This window comes from Pinus tabuliformis, chromosome J (genome assembly GCF_031772625.1).
Source record: "Pinus tabuliformis cultivar Carrire ecotype Pingquan chromosome J, CPIR1, whole genome shotgun sequence".
Lineage (NCBI taxonomy): Eukaryota > Viridiplantae > Streptophyta > Pinopsida > Pinales > Pinaceae > Pinus > Pinus tabuliformis.
Genome location: NC_142295.1, coordinates 262,081,849 through 262,099,084, shown reverse-complemented (window position 1 = coordinate 262,099,084; position 17,236 = coordinate 262,081,849). Strand labels below are relative to the sequence as shown.

Sequence of the window (17,236 nt, the reverse complement as noted above, 5' to 3'; positions counted from 1 at the left end):
GGCTAAAAAGAGCTGGCTCTGATACCATGTCAGGCCAGGCAGTAACTCCATAAAACAAACAACTGATTCATCTATTATTCCATAGGTAGGTCATTGTTATATACAATAGGAGTGATTGTTCAGTTCTTCTCCCGATGACTGTTCACATTCCCAATTTATTTATTTACACAAAATTCCCCCAATCATGAAGATTAGGTGTCAACAATAATCTTATCCAAAAGCTCAAATAGAAGGGTTGCATCCTTCACCTTATTAGATGCATGAACTGATCTCAAAAACATGGTTTCTTGAGGGCAAGAAACAGGGAAATTAATGATAGTGCGGTTCTTTCCATCGGTCTATGCATCTGACATGATGGACCAACTTGTTTTGAACAACAATTTTATCAGGTGATGTTATCGAGGATTTTTTCAAGTTGAAAAAATCGTGGAGTCGACAGGTAAAAATCGCGGGCCGTGGAAACAACGAGCTTTTAAAGGCAAATTTTGGTTTGTTTTTGGTTCATTTTGCAGATAGAGGGCAAGAGCAAGATCTAAGGAGGAGGAGAACTCATCTACAAGGGCAAGAGAGGAGAAAAGTGAAGGAATTTAACATCCCAAACAAAACAAATTCAAGTTTGGACCAAGTTTCTTTAGCAGAGCGTGGTTTTCAGGTATGGGCATCAAATTTGGCCGTTCTTTTGTTTTTTTTTTGTTTTTCCTTGGGTTTCTATCACCCATTTATTTTCCATGATTTTTGTTTGGAATTGAGTGTGTGTTTTTTGTCATTTTTGTTGCATTTAGTGGAGAGGGTTTTTTGGTTAAAAAATGCAAAATATTGATTGTTAGTTTTATTTGTTTAATTTCTTCTTGTGCCTTAGTTTGTTTCCATCATTTTTGCTTGGGTTTAAATGTGTATTTTTTTCCATTATTGTTGCATTGAGTTGAGGGTTTTTTTGGGTAAAAAATTCAAAATGTTGTATGTGAATTTTAATTTCATTTGTTTAACTTGAAATTCTTCTTGTGCTCTAGGTTCAAACTTGAAACTTCAATCTTACATTAAAACTCAAGGTTCAACAAAGTTACAAACACACCAAGGAAATTGGACCCTTTGTGGAAATTTGGTGAACATGATGGAGGGTTTGACAGATCAAATTTGACTTGCAAGTTATGTGGGCATCATATGACTTGCGGGGTATACAGATTGAAGTATCACTGTGCACAAGTTCTTGAACATGAGTTAGGGCCTTGCTCAAATACAAATCCAGAAATCATCTGAAGAGCCCTCAAATCATTGGAAGAAATAGAGACAACCAAATTGTCCAAGGCAGCTCTGAAGAGTCAAATAGCAGGGAGTAGAGTGTCAAGATTGGGAGGTGACTGTGAGAATGGTATTGGTTCTACATCCCCATCAACATCTACATCCAACCCTGTAGCTACGTCATCATTTTTTGTTCCTAGAAACACACCTGCTGCACAACCATCTATCTCGTCAATTATTAAAAAAGGGGAGAAGGAAGAAACTGACAAGTTGTTGGGCAAGTTTCTTCTTTGGAGTGATATTCCTTTCAGCATTGCCAAGAACAATCCATTTTTCCAGCTCGCGGTTGATGCTATTGCTATTGTTGGCCTAGGGTACAAAGTCCCTTCATATGATGACTTTAGAGGGTGCATTCTTCAAAATGAAAAGGTTGACTGCACTAAGAGATTGGAGGAGTTTAGGGAATCATGGGCACACACAGGATGCACTGTGATGTCAGATGGTTGGATCGATCAAAAGGGTAGAAGCCTTATTAACTTCTTGGTTAATTGTCCCAAGGGGACAATGTTTATGAAATCCATTAATGCATCTACACATATCAAAGGTGCACGATTATTATGTGATTTGTTGGATGTGTTCATTCAGGAGGTGGGTCCATAACATGTTGTCCAAGTCATAAAGGACAATGTTGCAAATTATGTTGCTGCTGGCAAGATGCTTATGGAGAGGCATCCTAACTTATTCTGGACACTTTGTGCTACACATTGCATTGATTTGATGTTAGAGGACATAGGAAAAATTCCTTTTGTGAAGGATATTGTTGAATCATCAAAAAAACATTACAAAATTTATATATAATCATGCATCTATGCTTCATTTGATGAGAACATTCACCAACAACAAGGAGTTGGTGCGCCCTGCCATTACATCGTTTGCCACCAGTTTCATATCTCTTCAATCCCTCTTGAATTGTATGTGGGATGTGAAGAGAATGTTTCTTTCAGAGGAGTGGCATGCTTTGTCATATAGCCACAAACTAGAGGGAGAGGCCATATGCAGGTTAGTTTCAGACTAAGAAAGTTTCTGGGCGGGAGTGTAGGAGGTGTGTTGCATTATTGAACCTTTGGTAAAGGTTGCAATGGTCTACTTGTGTGAGGCCTTGGATAGGGCCAAAGAATCCATTCGGAGCTACTATGATGATAAGGGGGATGAGGGGTTTGAGAAACAACAACTCATATGGGAAGTGATTGATGAGCAATGGAACAATACACTCCATCGTCCCATTCATGTTGCAGGGATCTACCTGAACCCTGCATTTTCTTACTCATGTGGTTTCTTATTTGATGCTGAGGTCATGGATGGATTCTTCACTTGTGTTCAGAGGATGGTGCCATCTCCAGCAAAACGTGCAGAAATCTCCAAAGAAATGGAGATATACAAGATGGCAGGTGGCACATTTAGCTTTGACATGGCTATTGTGGATAGGAAGACTAAAATGCCAGGTAAGCTTTAGTTTGTTTCAAATTTCATTGTCTCTTTAAGTTCATACTTTGCTTCAAATTTCAAATTTCATTTTTTTCTTATGTTTATCTTATTTGTTGTAGATGCATGGTGGAGAAGCTATGGTGGCAGAGTACCCAATCTCCAAAGGCTTGCCATTCGAGTGCTCAGCCAAACATGTAGCTCCTCAGGATGCGAGCGCAACTGGAGTGTATTTGAAAAAATACACACCAAGAAGCGCAACAGGTTAAAATATTCCAAATTTCCAATTAATTTTTTGAATTCATTAAATAATAATTTTTTATAATTATTAATTTATTATTTATAATTTATTAATTTATGACCCTTGTACAGGTTGGAGTCCCAACGACTTAATGACATGGTCTACGTCTACTACAATCTTCAATTGTGGGTGAGGCAACTTGAGAGGACACCTAATGTGGAGACCATCTCATTGGATGGGATTAACATCATTGTTGCATGGGAGGGTTGAGGCCGAGAGACCTATCATGGAGTTGGCCCCTGATTGGTTAGAGCAAGAGGTAGTGGAGGGGGTAGAGGAGGAGGAGGAGGAGCAACAGGAGGAGGAGGTGACACCACCTACCCCTGTCACCAGTAGAGGACATGGTGTACCTCCTGTATCTCCTAGTTCTTTAGGTTCTAGAGCACAACAGAGTCCATTGCTAGCCCTGCCGCCTTCTTCATATAGAGGGAAAGCTGTTACATTTTCTCGCAAGAGGGACAAAGGAAATCAGTAGTATTAGTTATTTGGTTCATTTCATTGTATATGACATTATGACTCATTGTATGAGATACATTATTATATTTTTTGTTGATAATTTGAGGCTGAGTTGGGACTCAGGACTTAGTATACAGGACATGACTCACTGTTATGTGTGATGTAGCACTAGACATGATATTACACATCTTATATATTAGTTCTCTTTTCATATTTATGTGTCAATGCATTTATTTTATGTTGTGGATGCTTTAGATATTAAAAAAAATGAAAAAAATGAATATTTTCATATTTGCTGATTTTTACCGATTTTTTCCTGATTTTTCCTATTTTTTCCGATTTCGGACCCTCGCCGATTTAATCCCAATTGTGATGTTCGCAACATTGTGTGGGGGCACTTATGGGGTCCCAGGAACTAGGGTGATGGCCATCATAAGGGGTAGAGCTCAAGTTTGGATTTTTGCCCACGTGCTATATAAATGTCTCGTCCATCGTTTTGCATTTTATGATCTTTCTTTTCATTTGTTTCTTGCTTGTGGTCAAGATATGTTTTTAACTTTGTTTTAGTTGCATCAACCTCTGAGGCAACATTTCCAAGCCCGACCTAGATATGTGGACAAGGAGAGGGGGTGTGGCAGTGCCTTGTGGACCTAGTGGCCATGTGGACCTAATGAAAGAAAATGATGAAATAGGGCTTGTAATGTGCAGAGGGGAGTGATGTGGACAAGGAGAGGGGGTGTGGCAGTGCCTTGTGGACCCAAAGAAAGAAAATGATGAAATAGGGCTTGTAATGTGCAAAAGGGAGTGAAAAATGTGGAACATGAAAATGTGACGACGCTACCAAAATTAGGTTTTCCCAAGTAATGCCCTTCCTGAAGCCATAGGGCAATAGAGGAGATCCCATGGGACTAGGATTGAAGATTAACTCCCCATTTAACGTAAGTGAACGAAGTATGGTCAAAGCCCTTCCTTTTTCCAAGTCACCCAATAATCCATGTCCAAAATGTTCAATGAAGAACAAGCATAAGCACCTGATTGCACAATGAAAAACATACCTTTTGGGTTGGATTTCCCACCTTATAACATATGCCCTCGAGAGATGGGCGAGGAAACATACAATTGATGCAGTGACCGGAGGTAAAACTACACATCACATCAACTACAAAGTGGCTTTGAGATGCTGTTGACTGCCGACTGAAGAAGATGAATAGGCAAAAATTTCTCCTAGGGGTACCCACTTTTGGTGGGTAATAGGTTCGACTTAGCAAGTGTCTTTTTTTATGGAAAATCTTTTTAAACTGTAAGCCATCCAAACATTCTCATGTTTAGAAGGTCAATGAGTCTACTCTCTATTCAGTCGGATGATCTAGTTTTGATTTTCATCTTCATGTCTCCATCACCTGTTGAGAACCACCTCGAAAGGATGCTTGACATGTAACACTGCCTGGTCTTAAATATCGAGTCTATTATAGCACCACAACCAATTTGTCCAGATGGGTTATGAGGTCTTGTTATTCACCTTGTATGTTTCTTCCTTAGGGATAAGCCTCTAAATCTCCTGGATAACCACACCATATTTTCAGAGAAGGCCCTTTTCATGTGAAAGGAGACCAGGACTTCCCATCACGAGTACGATGGTCCCAAAGATCACCTAGTGCCAAATTTTGCTATAATCTCTTTGGGAGCAATCTCTCAAAATGGGACATCTGTATATTTTAATCTCCCAAGTCCAAATAGTATGGCTATCAAAGTGAAAGCCCCTTCTAAAACGCATAGCTTGCCAAGAGAAACACTTAGGTTCTTTTATGCACTATTTCCAAATGCTTATGAAATAAGGGAAACCTAGAATAATGGAATCAACTGGGGTAGGTATATTAATCACTTTTGCTTCATCTTTTATTAGTAAAGACAATTTTCTTCTCAATTTTTATCTGAAATTTTATTTGGCTGATGCTTAAACAACAAAATGCTCTAACAAGAAACCTGTACTGTGTGATACCCAATTGTTGTGTTTGTATTGTTGAATTTTTTCTTGTAAACATTTCAATTTTCTTACAAACATGAGCTGCCAGGATATCAAGTATTCGTAGAAATTATTCTAAATTTCTTTAATGTTATACTTTGCACTTACTGCATTTTATACTATTGGTTTTGTCCACCACCCTTTTCTGAATTTGGTGTTCGTTGTGTTGACCACATGACTAGGGTTGCAGGGGAATGCCTCCCCACCCTTGAATCCGATCCTAAAGCACGCTCTGAGCGGGAGCGCGCTCCCGAAATTCGCTCCCGCAAAAAAAATTGTTCCCTAGCTTTTTCGTAATTTTTTTCTCACAAAGACGTTCCAAACACAATTTTTTTCAAAGAAACAAGAGTTTTTGATCAGATTCAAGCCTATGGCCCTAGTGTTGATATGCAATTCATGGTAATGTTCAATTCTTAAAGTAAAAGTGATATTATCCTTTATCTTTCAATTTCATCTTTTTACTTAAGTTTTTAACATTACTATGAAATGACTCAAGATGTTTGAGTGGTTGCGACTTCATTGGATTTCACATGGAGAAAGTAGAATTTTAGATCTCACTCAAAATCCAACTAACTTATTAGTTTTTCAAGATTCCAGGATTGGGGGGATTGTAATGTTTCCATTGGATTTTGTCATGTACTAGGGCATGGAATTCATATTTTATCAAGAGCACCAAGCCCTCTATGTACTTTGATGTTAGTGACATTGGTTGTCGAACTCCTCTATCATGATCCTACTAAAAATATACCCATCACTCAAACAAAATCTTGACTTGACATGCTGCGTTTTGTCTATCTTATGTTAATTGCTTAGAGGGTGATATTAATGAGAAAGATCCCAAGCTAGGCAATGATTTTGATGATATGTAGGTATTTGTTACAGCTACAAGCCATCTAGAGCCTATTTGTTGATGTATTTCCGGTTCAAAGATGGATTGCACTTGATGCTATTTTGGTTATGTTTGTTGGAAAATGTGACTAGGTTCGGTCTTCATTAAATGTATTTGAGTCATCATGTAATGTACTTGCCAAAAGAATAAACAAAAGAATTATTATTATTATGACTTATTAAAGCATGGGTTTCATGCTTGGGTCATCATGTTTTAGGTCAAAGTCCCCATTGAGGACTTCTAGGATTTATTTTGAGTTAATAGAGTCATTGTACTTTTAAAGAGACCCTTCTTGGGCTTTTGAATCATGTAAAAAGGTTAAGTATTGAGTCAAATATGAATTATGTTGCCTCCACACCAAGTCGGCCTTAAGATGATCAAGTCAGCCTCAAAGAGGGCTATTCGACCTCACCAAAGGACTATAAATGAAGCAGTTCAAATTCCATTTGAAACACACTCACAACAAGCAAGTTCGATATCTCTTGAAGCTGGGAAAAAGTGCGAAGTGGAGGAAAGAAGGCAAAAGGAGTGCGAGTTTGGTCTAGGAGAAGGAAGGAAAATCGAAATTTTGGTGCATCTATCTCTCTCTCTCGTGCCCTGGTTTGGAAGATCGAAGTTCTCTTGTTGATGTTGTAGCCAGTTGCTGCTGCTATAGGTCGAAGTTGCTACTGTTGGATGCTGCTGCCTCAGGAAGTTGTATTGGGCCAAGATCGAAGTTTCTAAGTGAAGATCGAAGTCTTTCAGTGAAGATCAAAGTCTCCAAAGCAAGGTCGAAGTAGCTGGGTTGAAGAAAATGCTGCTACTACTGCCAGTAGGATCATCTGCAAGAGAAGAAGAAGGCTGACTTGGTGTGGAGGAAAGTTTGTGTCAAGGTCTAGAGTCTTGGAATATCTCAGGAAAACTATTGAAGGAAGAATTACTGACTGGGTTTTCCCCTAGAGAGGGGTTTTGCCCTAGCTGTGAGCTTATATTTGGTGTCCATTGATTTATGTGCTATTGCTTTGGTAATTGCTTGATGAACTAAAAGAAAGAAGATATAAAGAAACCTAATAAGAAATCAAGAACATCACAAGTAATTATCAATTATAAGAAAATCTGTCCACCTTTTTGATTTTCTAACATGGTATCAGAGCTTTGGTGAAGAAAGAAGCTAAAGGCAGTCTCAAGCACTTGATCAAGGAATCATTCAAAAGGATTATTTCAGGGAAGAAGTCTACTATATTCAAGGAAGATGTCTAACACAATCAAGGGAGAGAATAAACTTGAAGGAACCTCTAACTACAAATCTTGGAAGAAGAGGATTCACCTCATCCTTGAAAAGAACAAGGTACTGGACTTGGTGAAAGGAAAAGTAAAGAAGCCTACAAAAGACTCTAGTGATGTTTATAAAGTAAAGTTTAGAGACATGGAATTAATGGCCATGAACCTAATGGTAGAAGGAATAAAGGACAATCTTGTCCCATTCATTGCCAACATTGACCATGCTCAAGAAATGTATGAGGCTTTGTCAAAGTTATTCACTATTAAGAACACTGGTCAAGTGGCAAGCCTGAAAAATGAACTAAGGACCACAAAGATGACTAAAGAAGATACAATGGCCTCCTTTGTGAAGATATCAAGAATCAGAGATGATCTTTTGGCCATTGATGAAATTGTTCCAGACAAAGAACTTGTGATCACTGCTATACTAGGATTGCCACCTACTTGGGGTGCATTTGCTGCAGGACTCAACAGTTGGAAGGAAGCTCCCACTTTTGAAGAACTATGGACTGCTTGCAGTCAAGAAGAATTAAGGATCTCATTAGTTGCCAACCCTGAAGGAGTGTCAAATGCCTATGCTGCTCAACATAGAGGAAACTTCAAGAAAGGACCAAAGAGGAAGGTTGACATGTCCAAAGTAGAATGCTATCAATGTCATAAGAAGGGTCACTACAGGAGTGACTGTCCCGACAATCCAAGAAACAAGAAGAGAGAAAGAGATCAAGCCAATGTTGCTGAAGAAGAAGACCTAAAGAAAGCCAAACTTGAAGAATCTGATATAAGGAACTTACACTATTAAGTCATTTGCTTCTAGTTTTAGATATTGTATTTTGTATTTTTGATATTTAGAGTTTTGTAGGTTTTAACATATATTTGGAAAAATACATTTTCCTTTTGTTTTATAAGTTTATAAGTATCCATCAAGATTTGGAGGAAGCCTCCAACATCTCCCAAAGATAAGTATCTCATTTCCTTCCAGTTTTTGGTTTCATGTACTTATTTAATTTTTGATTATATTAAATACTAATCACCATTCTCCCTCTATCATCTTGATTAGGAAAACATCTGCTATATCCTCAAGGAGCATGAAAGAGGGCCAACCAAGACAAGGTTGGTCAAGGAACAAAGGTATGCCTTAAACTACAAAACATTGGTTTCTTCATAGTAAATGTTTATTCATTTGATTTATTATTACTAACATTGTTATGTCCAGCTATATTGAATCATAATGATTTTTGTTTTGGGTGATTCATCACTTGATAAATCTACCCCGCCTTATATTCTTAATTGACTTTATAGAACCCTAGACAAGTTCTTTGGAAAACCCTAACCTAAGGGTATGATAATGTTAATGCTTGAAAGTTGAAACCCTAAAATTGTTTAGGGTTATTGGGAAATGCTATTTGAAGTTTTTGTTGATAATGTCATGTCTAGGGTTTTGGTATGATCATGAAAACCCTAACTTGTTAGGGTTGAAATGATGTTGTCTAAAATCTCGCCCACTTTGAAGTTTTGGTACAGTAGGGTTTGCTTTGCTAAGTTAAGAAATCCTAGATCTTTAGGGTTTGGTTGGGCCTATAAACGAAACTTTTGTTATAAGATCCTAGGAATGAAGCCGTAGGTTTATATATGTGTCCATGTGTTCGAAACCCTAGCTTGGTCTAGGTCGGTATATGTCTAATGTGTTTCTTGACTTATATGCTTATGATTGATGATGAATTTCTAGATATGTGTGTTGACCTAATTATTGTTGGTCATGAGTCTTAGGGATTAATATGAGCCCTTGTCTGAGTTTGATATTCTAGGATGATGCTATTTGGTAAATCTAGGGTTTTACAGCTAAACCCTAGTAATAAATTCTCTAGTATGTATAATATGACAATCTGAAATCTATGAATCTATATGGTGATTGCTGAAATAAGAAAATCTAGGGTTTGTAGCTAACCCTAGTGGATGCTAGTCATATTATTGATTGAGTTGTGATTGGTTGTTGGTTGTTAAAAGCTTATATATGAAATCTAGAGGTTGTATGAAACCTTAGTAGGAAGTCTAACATATGAATTCTAGGAGTTGCTTTACAAGCCTTGATGAAATAGTCTAGGGTTTATGACAAAGTGCCTAGCAAAAATGTTAAAAGGTATGTATCCCTTGTTTAGATATCTGATATATATTAAGTTGAAATGTTTTCGTGATTAACTTCATGCTTCTATAGTTTTGGTTGTACTTAGTATCTAAGTTGTGCAAGTTCACAATCTTCAAGATGGTGAAGGTGATCGAAAGAAAAAGTTGATGTGATGAGAATAACTTTGATAAGATAGATGGAGGCCACAAAAGATTCTCCGATGTTAAAAAGAAGCTGATTTCCCTAGGTTAAGAGGAGCCTGGATAGAGAAAATCTCCCTGGTTGAGAGGGAGAGTATAGTTTTGATTGGAGAAAGAAGTTTGAAGAATATGTTGCTGTATGAAAAGAAAAGTATCAAAGATTCGGTTGATAGGCCTATCGTGTTTGAGAAGCAACATCAGGAAAACCCCGAAGGTTTGTGTTTATTTATGAATATGTAAAAGTATATTATTGATTGGGGTTGTGTTTGTACAGGTAAATCTCTTGAAGGTTTTGATAGCATGCTGGTTACCAATCAGTTTGATTGGGAGAGATTGGTTATCCTTGATCTGCTGGATCAAGGAGTGTTGAGGCTTTGTGAGTGAAGCATTGCCTGGGAGGACATCTGGCTGACACTTTGTGTTGATGTCTAGGTCCCGAAGTTGGAAAGGTGGTGTTGGTTATAGAGCTCTGTTTTTGGATACACACCTAGATCCTTGGGTTGATGGTTAGTAAGTAAGCCTGATGGTACCTAGAGAGGCTAAAAGCTTGAGTCCATCTTAGTCCCACATGGATAGATTGCCCTGGTCAGGAATCTAGTCTATGGCATTGCGGTGCCTAAACTGTTGAGAGACCAATGGATAGATTGCCCTGGTCAGGAATCTAGTCCATGGCATTACAGTGCCTAAAGTTCTTCATGGTTCATATAATTGAGATCTTCCTTGTACTTGTATATGATGAATACCTCCCTAGTTAAGAGGGAGTGTTGGTAAATGTAATTAGGTTCGGTCTTCATTAAATGTATTTGAGTCATCATGTAATGTACTTGCAAAAATAATAAAGATTTATTGTTATTATTATTATTATGACTTATTAAAGCATGGGTTTCATGCTTGGGTCATCATGTTTTAGGTCAAAGTCCCCATTGAGGACTTCTATGATTTATTATGAGTTAATAGAGTCATTGTACTTTTAAAGAGACCCTTTTTGGGCTTTTGAATCATGTAAAAAGGTTAAGTATTGAGTGAAATGTGAATTATGTTGCCTCCACACCAAGTCGGCCTTAAGATGATCAAACAGGCCTTAAAGAGTGCTACTTGACCTCACCAAAGGACTATAAATGAAGCAGTTCGAATTCCATTTGAGACACACTCACAACAAGCAAGTTCGATATCTCTTGAAGCTGGGAAAAACTGTGAGGTGGAGGAAAGAAGGCAAAATGAGTGCGAGTTAGGTCTAGTAGAAGGAAGGAAGGAAAATCGATGTGTTGGTGCATCTATTTCTCTCTCTCATGCCCTGGTTAGGAAGATCAGAGTTCTCTTGTTGATGCCGTAGTCAGTTGTTGCTGCTATAGGTCAAAGTTGCTACTGTTGGACGTTGCTGTCTCAGGAAGTTGTATTGGGCCAAGATTGAAGTTTCTAAGTGAAGATCAAAGTCTTTCAGTGAAGATTGAAGTCCCCAAAGCATGGTCGAAGTAGCTGGGTTGAAGAAAGTGTTGCTACTGCTGCTGCTGATGCTAGGTCAAGTAGGATCATCTGCAAGAGAAGAAGAAGGTTGACTTGGTGTGGAGGAAAATTTGTGTCAATGTCTAGAGTCTTGGAATATCTTAGGAAAATTATTGAAGGAAGAATCACTAACTAGGTTTCCCCTAGAGAGGGGTTTTTCCCTAGCTGTGAGCCTATATCTGGTGTCCATTGATTTATGTGCTATTGCTTTGGTAATTGCTTGATGAACTAAAAGAAAAAAGATATAAAGAAACCTAATAAGAAATCAAGAACATCACAAGTAATTATCAAGTATAAGAAAATCTTTCTGCCTTTCTGATTTTCTAACAATGTGCACCCTTCAATGCTATATAAATGAGAACTTGTAACTTGTGGACATGTGGTTGATGAAGATTATAACTTCTAGATGATTGATGTTATATGGTTTAATCCATGTTTTTATGCTTTTTATATCTAATTCATCATTATACTTCTTTTTTGACATATGCATCAAAATATATAAAAATATATAATATATAAAAATTTTCTCCCAATTTGCTCCCGACCCAGGAACTTTTGAAAATGTTGCTCCCGTCTCCTACTTCCCGCACCTGCTCCCAAGCAACCTTGCTACATGACACATATAATGACCTCATAGTGAATGGAATCTATATCCTTAATGGTTAAACTAATACGTTCTCTCCTAAAAGTTGCTAAATATGATGGTCGCCCATCAATTTTGATCATCTCCATGGCAATCCCTTGAGAAACCTTCATACATTCCTTATAGATTGCAGTGGCAAGAACCTTGTTTGCTTTTTAAATGGTTATTTCACAATTTATTTTATTAAACTCATATGATGAAAATGAGCAATCTGTTACATGAAAAGTTTAAATTCTCATGGAATTTAGTCTAGATAATCCCAATTTTGTTATTTTTACCAATGAACATATTTTTCAAGCAGATAAAGGACATTTTTATAATCTATGTTGTTTCATATATATTAACCTTTCTGAAGAGATTACACACTGTGAATGGAGAAGTTCTCGGGTTTGCATATTGGCCGATTTTTTTACCTTTTCTTATTTTTGTGTTTTACCAGTTTCCATACATATGATTATGCCCGACATTTTGTAAGTGCATGCACACGAATTCTTGGACTGGAGGGGACTCTAGAAGGTGTGGAGTACCAGGGAAAGTTGATTCGAGTTGCAGCGGTATAGTTTCTCTAGTTTTTTGACTTTTGTATTGTAGACGTTTAAGATCTCTGATAGCGACAGTAAGTATTCATTTTCTGAATCTTTATCATGCATTCAAGGCGATAGTTGATGGAGTTTTAGGCTGGTATATTTATGTCAAATAGTACATCAGTATTCTTGTATATCCATGAAATGCAGGGCTTTGGATGCAAAGATATAGATATGGGTTCCATGTAGTCGTTGGCTTTTTATTTCGCTCCAGCATCTTTTCTGATTATTTTTTTGTTATGCTTTTGTTATTATAGTTCCCCATAGGCATTGACTCGGAGAGGTTTACAAAAGCACTTGAATTGCCTGAAGTCAAGGAGCACATCAGAGTGCTAGAAGAAACATTTTCTGGTCGAAAGGTGAGTTTTCCAAGATATGTTATTATAAGTTCTGGAAGATCGCTTAGCCCTCTGTAACATACAGTATAATATTTACGACAAAATCAGTAGGGCCTGGTTCTTTATATAAGATCCTTTTTTATGATCAGCATTCCTCTAGAGTAAAGATTTATTCACTCTTTCCATACTTTCCAGGCTATGTTCAGAAGAGGCTTAAAGCACTGCTAACTTATTTGTAGATCTATCAGTCAAATCATATGGCAGATAGCATTATAGTTGAAACTTGTAGAAGACTATTCAGTACTTTTAGATTTACCTAGCCTTGGTGAAAATCTATTTCAGTAGCTGCTTAAATATCTCCTTCTTTTGGTTGGTTATCTCTTTTCATTAAGATTAAATATTTATTATGAAAATCGCCATTCATTTGTGTATACCCCTTGCATATGTGTGCTTTGTCTGGTTAACATCTGTACTTGTTTAGAAACCAATTAGCAGATGAAGCTTAATATTTAGATATTTCATGGATATCAAGATGGTTGAAGCTAATCCCAGTATTACAAGGGAGCTAACTTTCGAGCATATTTTGTTTCCACCTCTTCATAACCCCATCGAGACTTTAGTAATTAATTAATTAGTGTTTGTTTACATTTCAGCATTATTTTTTTTTCTGTCTCTCTCAGCTTGCTCTGTTTTTTTTGCAAATGAACATTGCGAAGCAGAGAAAATCTTGTGGATTTTGATCTAGCTTTTGAATAAGTTTCATTCATTCATTCTATGGTTGTATATTACTTTTGTTACTTTCATTAAAAGATTGGTCATTCTAAATTCTTTTCCATGAAAAAAATACTCTATATTCAATTTTTTCAGAGCTGAAATCAGAATATACATTGTTCTGTCTTTATGATGCATCTTGAGATGAGACTCAGTAGATACATAAAAAATGATTACATCTCCTTATTAGTCTTCCTTGACCTTTTAATGCCTCTTTTATCAAAACATCACTGAAGTATACAGAAAATGACTTTTCAGGCCTTTACGTCTACATTAGCAAATTTCTTTCTGTTACAAAAACATACAGCATCTCAAGAGAATTGTTAAACTCACATGGACAGCGAAACAGATGGAAAGATAAATCAGTGAGTGCATATTTTTTATTAACATAAGATACACATTTATAGTACAATAGGTGACTCTTGGGATTCAGATCCCAAGGTCTCTTGGACTGCTTTTGTCCATTCGAATTCCACACTAACCCTTTAGGATTAGGTGTCCAACATTCCCCCCTTAATCCGAAGGGTTATGTATGAGTCCAAGAAGAGAGCTGTAATACAAAATGTGCAAAGAATGCATGGCAGCACTAGGCTGATTGTGCTCTATGAAATGTTGGTATAAAGGGCGGTGGTTTAAGGATGACCACCAACACTGGAACGCTTAGTGCAGTTCCCGGAACTCTTCCAAAACTGGCAAGAAACTGAAGTTTTCTGCTAGAGGAAGTGATCCTATTGTTTTAAAGAGGGAAACCTTCAACCGTAAGGGAGGTCTCACCCCGCATAAAAGGTAAAACTTCAACCTGAAAAGGGAAGTCTCAACCTGTGATGGTTTAAGGATAACCAACAACTCTGGAATGCTTAATGCAATTCCTGGAACTCTTCCAAAACTGGCAAGAAGCTGGAGTCTTCTGCTAGAGGAAGTGTTCTCAATCTGTGTTCATGGGCATCTTTGTCTCTGGCTGCAACTCTGAAACTGGTGTGGCAGGTTGTGGCTCAGGCTCGCTTGATGTGACTTTGAAGCTTGTAGATGACCATCATTTCCCCCCCTGTCAGATACAAGGTGAGAAGATGGAGAAAACTCAACTGCAAGACTGTTCAATACTCTGGAACAAGTTCTAACATGTGTTTGGAATATCTTCTTGGCTGTTGATGCCCATTGCCAAGAAGCGATCCATCCAAGATGAATCTTTGTTCTTGCAGGACGTTTGTTTCTGAAGCATCTGTTTGAAGAATGGCTAGTTTTATGACAGTGCTCACATGGATGAAGATCAAATCAGTGATCTTTCAAATGGCCAACTCGATCACAGTGTTGGCATTTCACAATCTGTTGTTTTTGTTGTGGTGGTGGAAGAGGAGTAGAAACTGGAACAGCTGAAACTGAACTGTCATAAGGAGCAGGTGAACTGTCATGAATGAATCCGGCACTCTGAAACTGAATGGGCTTGGCATAGTCTGGAATATGAAAGGACAAGTCCTTGTCATATCCAAGACCAGTTCTGTGCTTGTTGTGGACAAGTTGTTCTCAAGGTCTGATGATGGGCTTGGGAAGTGCAGACTTAGTTTCTGCATCTGCATGTACAACTGCTGCTTTATCTGTAACATTATTAACATGCTTCCGACTGGTGGTTGTCTCAACGTTCTGAACAAAAACAGGTTCAGAATGATGTCTATTTTGATGTAGCTCTTCTTGCTGTAGCTGTGATTCAAGCTGCAAAAAATCAATCTTTTCCTGTGCATTTTGTAGACAAGTCTGAATTTCAGAGAGAGATCCTATGCTGATTTTTAATGTGTCATCAACAATGGATTGTATAAGAGTTTTCATGAACTCTAATACTTGAGTAATTGTAGCCATTTTTCTCAATAGAAATGCACCACTAGAAACTTGTTTTGGAGTGAAAATGTACCCTAAATAATCACAATGCTTGCAACAAATAGCAGACAATCACCCTAGCAATCTTCTCATTAGAATCTGTTGAGAAAAACAAATTTGTTTGTTGCACATAAATTTATGCACAATAGGAACAAGCAGCAACTTTAAATTGAATTGGATTTTTCAAATACTCCTTCACTTTCTCGGCCAATGGAAAAGAATAGTCAACTTCAATAGCTACTACTAATACATTCTTGTAACTATTGATGATAGCATGTGGAGCAACTGCAATTGTGGGATTACAGATCGCTAGAGAAAGAGTTGTACATAATCTCATAAACTACAAATGGCTTGCTGTGGTGTGAAAATGATGATCTTCAAGAACAGAAAACAAAATCTTTCCTGTGGCAAGCTCTCGGTCGCTTTGTCTTCAATATAATATGATAAATGCCACCAAAAATCTTTAAAAAGACTTTGATATCCAATGCCCCACATAAAATTCAATGCGCTATGGTAAATTCAAACTTTATTGTTTAATATAGGTGGACTCTGCAAATTGTTACTTCTGTTGCCTTATAAATAACAAATATTTTCACCGTCCTTAAATATGTAGATGTCATGTTCATTGCTCCTCAAACAAATAATAAAATGAGTTTGAGCTCTAATGTCGTATTTTCAGGCATTAGCAACAAGCCTTCTTTGTATTCGAGTCAGGCTCTGAGACAAGAATAGTTTTCCCTTCTCTGATGCCAGCTCCTGCAGTCTCCTCTGAGGCAAGGGCCTTCTTGCTGATTATCCTGGTTCTGTTGCTATCCTTTATCACCTAAATAGCCAAAACTCTTCCTCTTCCACAGAATAATCGTTGTGTTCTGACATACTCTTTGGCTGCATCTGAGCCTGCTCGGTGCTGTTTGTGGTCATGGTCGTCACTGCGGTGCCATTGGAAGAAATCATGCAGAGAAAATGTCCTTTGGATCCTCCAGGCTCAGAAGCTCTTCATTTGCACGACATACGGTTTCTTCGACACACGTTCTTTCAGATGTATCCACTTCTTTCAGTATTCCAGTCGACACTTCTCCGCCACTGCAATTGTCTTTACCACTTTCAACAGTACTTTCTGCAACTTCCACGCTACTAATCAAGCTTGGAACCTCATCTGCTTCTGCTTCTATCTTCCATGTTTCGTTATTATCAATTTCTTTTAAATTCCTCACGGATTTAACCCTAGAGCTCCTTTGAATTAGAGCACCCGATGATTCCTCGTCAGACTCAACCGAAAGAGCGTCGAATTCAGTTATATTGTTCATCTTCTTTGAACTCGCCGTAGAATTCTGATCCAGCCAAACGTATCATATCAGTTTTCGAAGAAATAAATGCCGGCATCGATTCTCTTTCTCGAACTTAACTGTCCTTAAATAAGTGTGCGTAATCTTCGCTACCGAAGAAATACTTTCAAAGACCAAACGATCAGTCTTACAGGAATCATTAATGAAAGAACAGTCGTGATATAGAGCTTCCCTTGAAAATGGAATAAAATCGTTTGTTTGCCATCAATA

The 17,236-nt window shown here is 37.7% G+C and overlaps 1 protein-coding gene across 6 annotated transcripts in view; it reads left to right on the top strand.

Moving 5' to 3' along the window:
- Positions 1 to 17,236, top strand: part of LOC149226774 (alpha,alpha-trehalose-phosphate synthase [UDP-forming] 1-like) — a 281,795-nt gene that overhangs the window by 103,140 nt on the left and 161,419 nt on the right. For all 6 annotated transcript variants that reach the window (XM_089377600.1, XM_089377598.1, XM_089377596.1 and 3 more), the window contains exons 3-4: positions 12,558 to 12,672; positions 12,960 to 13,061. In XM_089377600.1, the coding sequence (XP_089233726.1) occupies positions 12,558 to 12,672; positions 12,960 to 13,061 (217 nt within the window). The remainder of the gene's footprint in view (positions 1 to 12,557; positions 12,673 to 12,959; positions 13,062 to 17,236) is intronic.